Below are 12980 nucleotides of genomic sequence, written 5' to 3' on the forward strand. Positions count from 1 at the left end.
TTCAAAGTTAAAACGTAAAGGGAATGAAATGCCAAGAAAACATGTTTATCAAGTAACATTGTCCTTTCTGATTACTGTGTTGCTAATCTGGCCTTCCTTTAAGTTTTACATGTGTTCTGAACAGTTCCCCCCCCCCCCCCCCAATATATTAACTGATTAAAGTGTGTTGTGAAGTGTCCTGGGTCTTTGGAGAAACCAGAATTGAGAGTTGGAATAACCACTGGAGAGTGACTGACCTTTGCCATATATTGATATGCTACAGTCATGCATACTGCTGCAAAGATAAGAATCCTGAGCTGGGCGCTGGTGGCTCACGCCTGTAATCTTAGCTACTCAGGAGGCTGAGATCTGAGGATCGCGGTTCAAAGCCAGCCCGGGCAGGAGAGACCGTGAGACTCCTATCTCCAATAAAACCACCAGAAAACCGGAAGTGGCGCTGTAGCTCAAGTGGTAGAGAGCTCGCCTTGAGTTGAAGAGCTGAGGGACAGCGCCCAGGCCCAGAATTCAAGCCCCACGACCGACCAAAAAAAAAAAAAAAAAGAATCCTGTCTCTGCCACCAAGTAGTTTTGCATTCATTCCTGAAACTGTCTTAGATAGTCCTAAAGCAACCATGGTATGAACCTGTGAAGAATGTGATAACTGGACTAGGGTTTTTGTCCTTTGTTCATTGGGAGTTCTTGTGTGTTTTTCTAGCCACGGGTGTCAGGGTCTGTGTTGCACCAGTTGCTCACTGTTCCATATGCCTAAACTCTGGGTTAGGATGGGTGAGTGGTGGTAGATGAAATCCTTCCCATTTCTGTACACTAAGCCTGTATCCTTGACTGTGGCTAAGAGGGCTGGCTGTGCATCTGCCTTGGGAACCATTGGCTGCTCCCCCAGTGGGCAGCTGCAGTACTAATTCATGTGATCACAGTAACCTACTTGGTGGGCAATGTTCTGGGGTTCCTTACATTTTCTTTTTTTATTGCAGATCATCAATGCGGTGGTATTGCTGATTTTATTGAGTGCTCTGGCTGATCCATATCAGTACCACTTTTCAAGTTCTGAATTAGGAGGGGACTTTGAGTTCATGGATGATGCCAGTAAGTACATCAGATAACACTTGCACCATATTTTGGGATTCTGAAGGACAGAGAAGGTGACTGTCCATTCTATTAGATTATAAATATTGATTCATGGGTATATTTGAGCTGATATTTTTACTTTGCTATCTTACCATCATTACAAATCAAATCAATGAATACTTATGCACTGCCTGTGCTCTGCCTGTGTTCTAAGTGTAGGAATCTAAATACAAACTTTTTCTTTCCTATCTTACATTATCCTTTTGAAATTACTACTTTGTCGTGTGTGTGTGTGTGTGTGTGTGTGTGTGTGTGTGTGTGTGTGTGTGTGTGTGTGTGTGTGTGTGTGTGTGTGTGTGTGTGTGTGTGTGTGTGTGTGTGTGTGTGTGTGTACGTACGCACGCACGCGCGCGTGCCTTTCTGGGCCTTGAACTCCAGGCCTAGGCACTGTCCCTGAGCTTTTTTGCTCAAGACTAGTACTACCACTTGAGGCACAGCTCCACTTCTGGCTTCTTTGGTGGGTAACTGGAGATCATAATCTCATGGACTTTTCCTGCCAGAGCTGGGTTCAAACCACAACCCTTAGATCTCAGCCTCTTGAGGAGCTAAGATTATAGGCATGAGCCACAAGCGTCCAGTTTGTCATATACCTTTTGCCTACAATCCACTCAGGCCTTTGGGAAGAAGGAATAACTATTAAAAGGAGAGTGCATATCTCATTGTATACTCTGATATGTTGTAGAATTTACCTTTTTTCTAGGAGGTTGTCATGTTCTCTGTAGATTGTACTGTTTAGTACAATCTACTTTTTCCTGTAAGTGAAAGAAGTGCTAGGCCAGATACGGGTAAATGGAGAGGTGGCACCCAGCCCTTGAGATGCCTGCAGCCTGAACTTTCCACATATTCTGTGCTTGACTTAATTTTTATTGGCTTTGGAGAACATCACTTGAGTTTGAAAAAAGAAAAAGAAAAACCTGTGCTGATGGCTCATACATGTAACCAATCCTAGCTAGTCAAGAGGCTGAGATCTGATGATTATGGTTCAAAGCCAGCCCATGCAGGAAAGCCTGTGAGACATTTGTCTCCAATTAACTACAACCAAAAAAAGAGCTCTAAGTGGAGTTGTGGCTTAAGTGGTACAGCACTAGCCTTGAGCACAAAAGCTAAGATAGTGCCCAGGGCCACCCCTTCCTTCAAGCTCCAGGACTTACACCCCCCCCCCCCAAAAAAAAAGAAGAAGAAAAGAAAAAAAAAAGCTTGTTAACAGCATATATTTACGAAGGTACTGATGAGTACTTGAATGAACTTTTTTTAGACTTTTTCCCTTTTACACTTTCCATAGTTTGATCTCCATTAATAACCTTGGAGTTCAAAAATTATTGTATTATGGGGGGGAGGCTGGGAAGGGATGTGAAGGGTAAACAAAGGAGGAGGCTGCAATGCTTGATAAGAAATCTACGCATTATCTTGCCCATGTAATTGTAACCCCTCTGTACAGTATGTTCACAAAAAATAAAAAAAAAATTAAAAAAATTATTGTATTAAATAAGACTTTAATTTTGTTAAGTGTGGGTAGAATAAATGTCCTTGAGCTTGGTATAGTCACTTAAAAAATATGCAAGCTCATTACAGAATTGAGGTGTGAGTACGAGGCCTCATGATAACAGGCAGGTACTCTGCCACTTTTGTCATGCTTTGTTTTTTGGCAGGGTCTTTCTCTGTCTCTCTGTCTCTGTCTCTCTTTGCCCAGGGCCAGTCTCAAACTGTAATTTTCCTACTTAAGGCTTCTACCCTCCCATATAACAGATGATTATCGCACAGATGGCCACATTCAATTTGTTGGTGAAATATGTTGTCACTAACTTCATGCCTGAGCTGACCTCAAACCTTGATCCTCCTGATCTTTGTCTCTCAGGTAGCTGAGATTATATAGGTGGGGGCTCTATGTATATTGACAGCTCTCAGAAGATTTTATTCAGAAAGACAGAGCAGGGATTTTCTTTTTTTGCTGTGATTTCTTTTTTTTTTTTTTTTGGGTCCAGTCGTGGGCCTGAACTCTGGGCCTGGGCGCTGTCCCTCAGCTCTTCAGCTCAAGGCTAGCACTCTACCATTTGAGCCACAGCGCCACTTCCGGCTTTTTTCTTTTTGCTTATGTGGTGCTGAGGAATCGAACCCAGGACCTCATGCATGCAAGGCAAGCACTCTACCACTGAGCCACCTTCCCAGCCCTTGCTGTGATTTCTTTCCAAAATGATCTGCCATATTTCTTTTTATATCCCAGTGGGGCATATTGTAGAATCCATTGAGATAGAGAAAGAAAATACAGAAATTTGTATTCAATTCTCCACCAGCCCTTGAACATTTCTATTATAGCACCTATAGTAACACCTATTGGGCTGGGAAGGTGGCTCAGTGGTAGAGTGCTTGCCTTGCATGTATGAGGCCCTGGGTTCGATTCCTCAGCACCACATAAACAAAAGAAAAAAGAAAAAAGCCAGAAGTGGCGCTGTGGCTCAAGTGGTAGAGTGCTAGCCTTGAGCTAAAGAGCTGAGGGACAGCGCCCAGGCCCAGAGTTCAGGCCCCACGACCGGACCCAAAAAAAAACAAAAACAAAAAAACACCTATATTTCTGAAGTACTTCAAAATTCCTTCCTGAGAAGTAGACTTTGTGGAGTTTTGTTTGTGAAATTTTAGTGGTTTGGCAAGAACTGTTACTGTAAGGGTCAGTGCTGGGCGAAGTACCAGACAGCACTTTGTCCAAATAAATGCTGTTTCATTCTGCAGCAGATTTGACTCTGGTGAGCCCGACTCACTGGGTAGGTAGACATCCCTGCCCTGGGGAAGAAAGTGACTAGAGAAGTAATCAAGAATTAATGCTTATCCACAGTCACCTGGTTTAGGATAAGGGTGGTCTTTTCAACAAATGTTCTGCATAAAATCTATTAGAGAAAGGTATCTCACAAAAGAGTATAGCGAAAAGATTGGTCAGCATCTGAGAATCTTCACATTATTAATTAGAAGCATTATATAGATTATAACCATAGTAATGAATCACTTCACCCACTCAAAATGGCAGCAATAGCAAGGTAACCATACCTGTTGGTGTGGATGTGGAGTAGCTGGAATTTTCAGATTGCTGCTGGGAGTGTAAGTTGTATAACCGCTTTAGGAACATCTAACAAATGTACATCCCCACTATGACCCAGTAGTTCTCTTTCGTGATATATATATATATATATATATATATATATATATATGTATATATATATATGTTACATATATACATATACATATGTACATATATGTATACATATACGTGATATGTATACAAGCCATATATTTCTAGATGATTACTTTTTTTTTTTTTTTTTGGATCTGGTCGTGGGGCCTGAACTTGGCCTGGGTGCTGTCCCTCAGCTCTTCAGTTCAAGGCTAGCGCTCTACTTCTTGAGCCACAGCGCCACTTCTGGATTTTTTCTTTTTGCTTATGTGGTGCTGAGGAATTGACCCCAGGGCCTCAGGCATGCAAGGCAAGCACTCTACCACTGAGCCACCTTCCCAGCCCAAGCCATATATTTCTATATATGTTTGAAAGTTTTTTTTTTGGGGGGGGGGGATATTTTTTGCCACAAGATCTTGTTATGTAGCACAGACTGTCCTTGAACTCAAAATCCTCCTGCTTCAGTCTGTTGAGTTCTCATGTTTATTGATGGTAAAAGTGAGAAATGGGTGAGGGATGGAGGCAGTGATCCACCTGAGCAGACCTGGATTTAGCTTATGGCTTTTGGCACTACAGAATAAATAAAGCTCTCTTTGCCCTTGCCCTACAATCTGGAAGTGCCCCGTACTAAGTACCTGCTCTTTTTTTTTGTTATTGGTTGTGGGCTTGAACTCTGGGCTTGGGTGCTGTGCTTCAGCTCTTCAGCTCAAGGTGAGCACTCTACTATTTGAGCCAGGTTTTCTAGTGGCTTATTGGAGACAAGAGTTTCATGGACTTTGCTGCTTGGGCTGGTGTTGAATTGCAATTCTCAGATCTCAGCCTCCTGAGTAGCTAGGATTACAGGCATGAGCCACCAGCGCCCTGTCTGGAGGAAACAAAACTCAGCTGGAGAAGTTGAGCTGGAAGAACCATTCTAGCCCTTGACTCTTTGTCCATCTACTCTTTTTTTTTTTTTTTTTTTTTGGTTCCGGTCGTGGGGCCTGACCTCTGGGCCTGGGCGCTGTCCCTCAGCTCTTCAGCCCAAGGCTAGCGCTCTACCACTTGAGCCACAGCACCACTTTCTGGCTTTTTTTTTCTTTTTGCTTATGTGGTGCTGAGGAATCGAACCCAGGGCCTCAGGCATGCAAGGCAAGCGCTCTAACCACTGAGCCACCTTCCCAGCCCTCTTTTTTTTTTTTTTAATGGAGAAACATCTTTATTTCTGGTATCACAACTTTTTTGGTGTGTATGTGGTAGTGGGGTTTGAATTCAGGACCTCTCTTGCCAGGCAGATAGTCTACCAATGGTCCAATCCTCTAGCATTCTTTTGTGCTGGTTATTTTGTGTGTGTACTTGCTGGGCCCCTCTCCTCCCTCCCTTCCCCCAGGGCTTCATACATTTCCCTTAGCTTTTTCATCAAGGCTAGTGCTCTACCACTTGAGCCACACCTCCGCTTTTGGGTTTTTGCTGGTTAATTGGAAGTAAGAGTCTCAAGAACTTTTCCTGTCCTGCCTGGCTTCAGACCTTAATTTTCAGATCTCAACCTATTAAGTAACTAGGATTACAGACATAAGCCACTAATACCCAGCCCCTCCTACTGCTGCTGCTTTTTTGTCTTTTGTCAGTCATGGGGCTTGAACTCAGGGTCTTGGTGCTGTCTCTGAGCTCTTTTTTGTAGATAAGAATCTCATGGGGACTTTTGTGCTATACTGGCTTCCAACTCTGACCCTCAGATCTCAGCCTCTTGAGTAGCTAGGATTACAGGCGTGAGCCACTGTCACCCAGCGATATGTACATTTCTTTTACTTAGTGTTAGCTGTTCCCTTTATCCCTCTCATTCCCTCCCTCCCATCGCTGCCTTTGAGTTGCTTGGTGTGTTTTCATCAATGTCCAGTACAGCTATCCATCTACTCTTTCATCTATTTATCTTGTAACTTGAGATAGTTGATGTATTCCACACTTAGACTACATTTTGTGTAACTTTCTTGTATGTGTGTGTACACACACATACTTAAAATTATTGTTGTTATTAAGTAGTTGTACAAGGGGGTTACAATTTCATAGATTAGACTATGAGTACAGGTTTCTTGGTCATTGTTACTCCTTCCATTGTTTCTCCCTTCCTTAGCCTCAAGTTACATAGTTTATTTTTTACATAAAATACACTGAACATAATGCTACGTTTGTTCATCCTTCCTCCTGCTATTCTTGTGTGCCTCACCCCCTCACTTCCCAACTTCCTGGTATTTATTTTGATAAACAGTACTTTAGTTGTTCAGGAGGGTAATGCCTTTAGATTCCTCCCTTAAATATCCCCTCCTTTAGTGGGTTTGTTTGTGCATAAATGTATAGAGTCCTGTATATGTTATCATGAATAGTTGTATCTTAGGTCTAGCTTCCACATAGAAGAGAAAGCATGCTGTTTGTCTCTCAGAGCCAGGCTTACTTCACTTAAGATTATTTGTTCTAGGTACATCCATTTGCCTTCAAATGTCTTAATCATTACTATTATTTCTAATGAATGAGTAAATTTCCCTTGTACATACATTGTATATACATTTTCTTAACCCTACTCATCCATTGTATGGCTTCTGGCCAAGTTTCCATAACTTGGCTATTGTGAATAGTGCAGCAGTGAACATGGATGTTATTATATCCTGTAATGCTCTGGGTTGATGTCCTAGAGTGGTATGGCTAGATCATAGAATAGTAGTTCTGTGGTTAGTTTTTTGAGGAATCTTGAAACTATCTTCCAAAGTGGTTGTATTAATTTACATTCCCACTAATAGTGTAATAGGGTTTCTTTCCCCTCATATCTCTGCCAGCATTAGTTATTGTTTGAATTATTGATACTTTTTTTTTCTTTTTTTGTTCCTTGATCCTCAGATCTCAGCCACTATGTAGCTAGGATTATAGGCATGAGCCACCGGCACCGGGCTTCCATACTGTCTAAACTTACTGGCTTGAGATAAAATTTCAGTATTGTTTTGATTTTCATTTCCTTTATGGCTAGGAATGTTGAACATTTTCCTCTTGTGTTTGTTGGCCATTCTTGAGAAGTCTCTACCTCCTTTTTCCTTTTATTGATTGGGTTATTTGTTTTTTTGGGGGGTTGGTTTCTTGAGCTCTTGTTGTTTTTAAAGATAATTTTTTTTTTTTTTTTTGTCGGTCGTGGGGCTTGAACTCTGGGCCTGGGAGCTGTCCCTCAGCTCTTCAGCTCAAGGCGAGCACTCTACCACTTGAGCTACAGCGCCACTTCCGGTTTTCTGGTGGTTTATTGGAGATAGGAGTCTCACGGTCTCTCCTGCCTGGGCTGGCTTTGAACCTCGATCCTCAGATCTCAGCTTCCTGAGTAGCTAGGATTACAGGCGTGAGCCACCAGCGCCCGGCTTAAAGATAATTTGATTAGTACTTTCAAGAAAATTTTCTTGCAAAAGTGTATGTATGATATCACTAGGAATGTAAGAGTCACTTGGATTCTTCATGAAGGGTAATGACATTTGATCAACCACAATACTCCTTCTCCCCTCCACTTCCTGAACACAGGCAGGCTCACTGTCTTTATCTGATCCCATGGCTGGGCTCCACATAGGCTGAACTCCCAAGGTCAGTAGGCAAAAGAGGCCTGTTGATGGCCTATATAGATCTGATGCCTGGCACAGACAGCAGCACAATGTAGGTAGATTTGGAAAGGCAAATGAAAAATGTCTGGCAGTCTTTCAACAACTGGTCTGGGTATCTACTTAACTATCCATTTTACTTGTGCCTGTAAGAATACTAGTTAAAAAAGGAATGTTGGGTGGGGAGTTGTAATTAACTATTCTGAAGCCTAAGACCTAAGGATGGTTTTTCAGAGCCAGCCCAGGTAGGAAAGTTTGTGATACTTTTATCTCCAATGAACTACCAAAAAAGACAGAAGTGGAGCTGTACCTTAAATGGTAGAGGTCTAGTCTTGAGCAAAAAAACTCAGAGACTGGGACCAGGCCCTTAGTTTAAGCTCCACAATTGGCACACACATAAACACAATGCTTTATTGCCTAGGTAGGACTGGTGGCTTACTTCTATAATCTTAGCTACTCAGCAGGCTGAGGTGGAAGCCAGCCCAGAAAAATTTCAATAGACTTCATCTTCAAAATAACCAGCAGGAGACAGGAGTAGAGGTGAAGCTCATGGGAAAGAGCACCTGTCAACCAAGTGTAAGGCCCTTAGTTTAAACTTCAGTACCACACACTTTGTTTTAACGGAATTCCATTTGTATCTTACTATTTATTTTTTTCCAGGCTTTCACCCTCAGAATGTAGGGCCTTGTCTTGAACCTTGAGTTTTAGGTTTGCCTGATGGGATTTGAGGGCTTTGTATTTCCTCTAGTAGCTATATATTACCATGAACTTATATATATATATATATATATATATATATATATTTTTTTTTTTTTTTTTTTTTTTTTTTTTTTTTTGGGTCCGGTCATGGGGCCTGAACTCTGAGCCTGGGTGCTGTCCCTCAGCTCTTCAGCTCAAGGCTAGCACTCTACCCACTTGAGCCACAGCGCCACTTCTGGCTTTTTTTTTTTCTGCTTGTGTGCTGAGGAATCAAACCCAGGGCCTCATGCATGCAAGGCAAGCGCTCTACCAGAGCCACCTTGAACTTATCTTCAAATAGTTGTGTATATGTTGTGTGATGGTATGTCCTAAATAAAAATTATGAGAAAATCTAGATGTAATGATAGTTTATAATTAGAGAAGATGTGGGAACCTGACTGGGTAGAGATCAAGCTAGCTGCAAGTTTGTGAGAAGTAACTCCAGTTCATCAAGGAAGTGTGATTAGAAGTAGGTAATTTTGGAGCTGGGAATGTGGCTTAGTGGTAAGAGTGCTTGCCTTGTATGCATGAGGCCCTGGGTTTGATTTGTCAGAACCACATAAGTAAATTAAAGAAAAAAAAAATAGGAGTCCCGTGTTGGTGGCTCAGGCCTATAATCCTAGCTCCTCGAGAGGCTGATATTTGAGGATTGCTGTTCAAAGCCAGCCAGGGCAGGAAAGTCCCTGACTCTCTTTTATCTCCAATAAACCACCAGAAAACCTCAAGTGGCTCTGTAGCTTAAGTGGTAGAGTCCTTGCCTTAAGCTGAAGAGCTGAGGGCAGCGCCCAGGTCTAGAGTTCAAGCCCCATGATTGACCCCATCTCCCTCCACCCCCAAAATAGGTAATTTGAACAAAGACATTTCAGGAAACTTATATGCTGATTCTATTTGGAAGATTAGTCCAGTATCAGGAAACATTTGCTAATTATACCTTTTGTGTTTGTGGTATAGGTTTGCTAGGATCCTTTTCAAATTAGAGCTTCATTGTTAAAGCAGGCAATTAATTTAGGAAAAAATGTGAAGTTATGCTCTGTACTTGGATTAGAGAAGCTACTGTGCAAAGAATAAGTATAGTTCTGTTGCTGGCCAGGAGGGGTACTGAATGTAAACCTCAATAATAATTAGGCTATTTCCCCCTTTACGTTAGACATCATGAGAGAGAGAGAGAGAGAAAGAGAGAGAGAGAGAGAGAGAGAGAGAGAGAGAGAGAGAGAGAGAGAGAGAGAGAACATGGGATTAATTTTCTCAGAGTAACTTTCATGTTTGCCAAGTATATTGCCTGCTATTTCATGGAGGAAGATAGGTGTTCTTGATTGCTAACTTAACTGTTCTATGGTGGGGTTTTTTTGTTGTTGTTGTTGTTGTTTGTTTGTTTTTTGGTTGGTCATGGGGCTTGAACTCTGGGTTTGGGCGCTGTCCCTGCGTTCAGCCGCTTGAGCCATAGCACCACTTCCAGTTTTTCTAGTGGTTTATCGGAGATAAGACTCTCACAGGCTTTCCTGCCCAGGCTGGCTTTGAACCACGATCCTCAGATTTCAACCTTTCTGTGAAGCTAGGATTACAGGCGTGAGCCACTGGTGCCCAGCAGGATATCTTGTCTTTGGGGTAAGAGTTGTGTTCAAAACACAAAGACTTCTCAAAAGCACATTGAGATCCTCAATTTACTTACTGAGTCACAATAAGGATTTTTTTTTTTTGGGGGGGGGTGTCAGTCATGGGGCCTAGTTCAGTCTGGAATTATGATCTTCCAGATCTCAGCTGCTTTTTGAATTAGGGTCTCTTGAATTTTTGTCCTACTTAGCCTTGAACTACAATCTTGTACTCAATCTACCTCTTGAGTATCTTGTTGGTGATTAAATAAAGTTCCTAACTTTATCACTTATATCTTTTAAATTTGTCTGTGTTTTGTATTCACAGGAAAAGATAGAGTATATCATTTAGTTCTTTGTTTCTTGTTTTTTGTTGGTTGTGGGGCTTGAACTCAGGGCCTGGGCGCTGTCTCTGAGCTTCTTTGTGCTCAAGTCTAGTGTCTTACCACTTGAGCCACAGCACTACTTCTGGTTTTTGAGTAGTTAATTGGAGATAAGAGTCTCCTGGGAACTTTCTTGCCTGGACTGGCTTCAAATCTCAATCCTCAGATCTCAGCCTCCCGAGTAGCTAAGATTACAGGGGTGAGCCACCAGCACCAGGCTATAGTTTAGTTCTGGAGTGTTATTTATTATTTTTAGAATAGAGCATGATGTTTTTGTGATTTCTTTTTTCTTCCTTTCCATTTTTTTCCTTTTTTGATGCTGGTGATATAACACAAGGCCATAGGCATGCTAAGCACACACTTTATCATTGAGCTGAATTATCTCTACTTTTTCTCCATCAAAATCAGGCAGATTTGTTTTAGGTGCTGATACAGAAATTGGGGAGCTGGACCCTTTTTTTCCCCTTCTCTCTTTCCCTTTTTTGTTTGTATGAGATCAGCCTAGGATTCTTTTGGGTCCGGTCGTGGGGCCTGAACTCTAGGCCTTGGCGCTGTCCCTCAGCTCTTCAGCTCAAGGCCAGAGCTCTACCACTTGAGCCACAGCGCCACTTCTGGCTTTTTTCTTTTTGCTTATGTGGTGCTGAGGAATAGAACCCAGGGCCTCAGGCATGCAAGGCAAGTGCTCTACCACTGGGCCACCTTCCTAGCCCCCAGCCTAGGATTCTTGTAGATGATAGGCAAGCAGTAGAATGATCTATACACTGATATATCGTCAGCCCAATTATTCTTTTAAATTAAGTTTTCACTCTACTTTTGTCTTTTTTTTTTTGTCCTGGGGCTTGAACTCAGGGCCTGGGCACTGTCCCAGAGCTTCTTTTGCTCAAGGCTAGCGCTCTATCATTTGATCCACAGCACCACTTCCGGCTTTTTCTGTGTATGTGGTACTGAGGAATCAAACTCAGGGCTTCATGAATAGTAGGCAAGCACTCTACCACTAAGCCACATTCCCAGCCCTTATCTTACTTTTAAAACTTATTAAACCAGTCATTCTTTAAACTATAATGGGCTGTTTTTGCTAAAAATGTGCCTACACAGAATTAGGAAACTATCAAAGTATCGAAGAAAATAATAAGCTTCTTCCTGAGTTTAGGTTTCAGAGATTGCATCAAATGCTAATAAGTTGTGCAGATAATAGTAGATACTGATGGGGCTGGGAAGGTGGCTCAGTGGTAGAGTGCTTGCCTTGCATGCCAGAGGCCCTGGGTTCGATTCCTCAGCACCACATAAACAAAAAGAAAAAAGCCAGAGGTGGCGCTGTGGCTCAAGTGGTAGAGTGCTAGCCTTGAGCTGAAGAGCTGAGGGACAGCGCCCAGGCCCAGAGTTCAGGCCCCACGACCGGAACCAAAAAAAAAAAAAAATAGTAGATACTGATATCTAGCTCCCTTTTTTTTTTTTTAAATTTAATTTAATTTTATTTGTGAACATACTGTACAGAGGAGTTACAATTACATGGGCAGGATAATGCGTACATTTCTTACCAAGCATTGCAGCCTCCTCCTGTGTTTACCCTTCACATCCCTTCCCAGCCTCCCCCCTCCCTCTAGCTCCCTTTTTTATGAGTTTCCCAGCACTTTTACCTCCACTACCATATTTGGTCTGCCTCATTCATAGCAGGTAGCCGAGTGGCTAAGAATATTGGCTGTGGGGTTACACTTCCAGGATAGATCATCATCTATTATGTACTACCTGAGTAACTATGGACAAGTTATTTGCCTCCTATTAGGCATCTGTTTCTTCTCCATTTCTTTCATTGTTGTGACAAAATGTCTAAGAAAAGAAAGGGAGTAATTTTTTTTTTTTTTTTGGTTATGGGGCCTGAACGCTGGGCCTGGGCACTGTCCCTTAACTCTTCAGCTCAAGTCTAGCACTCTGCCACTTGAGCCAAAGTGCCACTTCTGGTTTTCTGGTGGTTTATTGGAGATGACTCTCATGGATTTTCCTGCCGGGGCTGGCTTTGAGCCATGATCCTCAGATCCTGAGTAGCTGAAATCTAGTATTACAGGTGTGAGCCACCGGCACCCAGAGATGGCCTTCATTTTTGTGAAAAACTATTTCTATTTTGAGTTACCTGTACAATTGCTTTGCAATTTATTTCATTAAGTCCATAGATGATTGAAAGAACCTTAACTTTAAAAAAATATTTATTTATTTATTTGTTTGTTTTGTGCCACTCCTAGGCTTGAACTCAGGGCCTGGGTACTAGCCCTGAACTCTCAGCCTGGGTGCTGTCCTTCAGCTCTTCAGCTCAAAGCTAGCACTCTAGCACTTGAGCCACAGCACCACTTCTGTCCTTTTCTGCTTATGTGGTGCCTCATGCATGCAAGGC

General features: G+C 42.3%; 1 protein-coding gene across 1 annotated transcript in view; it reads left to right on the forward strand.

Annotated features, from left to right (window-relative positions):
* Laptm4b (lysosomal protein transmembrane 4 beta) overlaps positions 1-12980 on the forward strand; it is a 63757-nt gene that overhangs the window by 23176 nt on the left and 27601 nt on the right. The window contains exon 2 of the mRNA XM_069991114.1: positions 972-1083. Coding sequence (XP_069847215.1) covers positions 972-1083 — 112 coding nt within the window. The remainder of the gene's footprint in view (positions 1-971; positions 1084-12980) is intronic.

Source organism: Dipodomys merriami, unplaced genomic scaffold, assembly GCF_024711535.1.
Source record: "Dipodomys merriami isolate MVZ:Mamm:240054 unplaced genomic scaffold, mDipMer1.0.p SCAF_4, whole genome shotgun sequence".
Classification (NCBI taxonomy): domain Eukaryota; kingdom Metazoa; phylum Chordata; class Mammalia; order Rodentia; family Heteromyidae; genus Dipodomys; species Dipodomys merriami.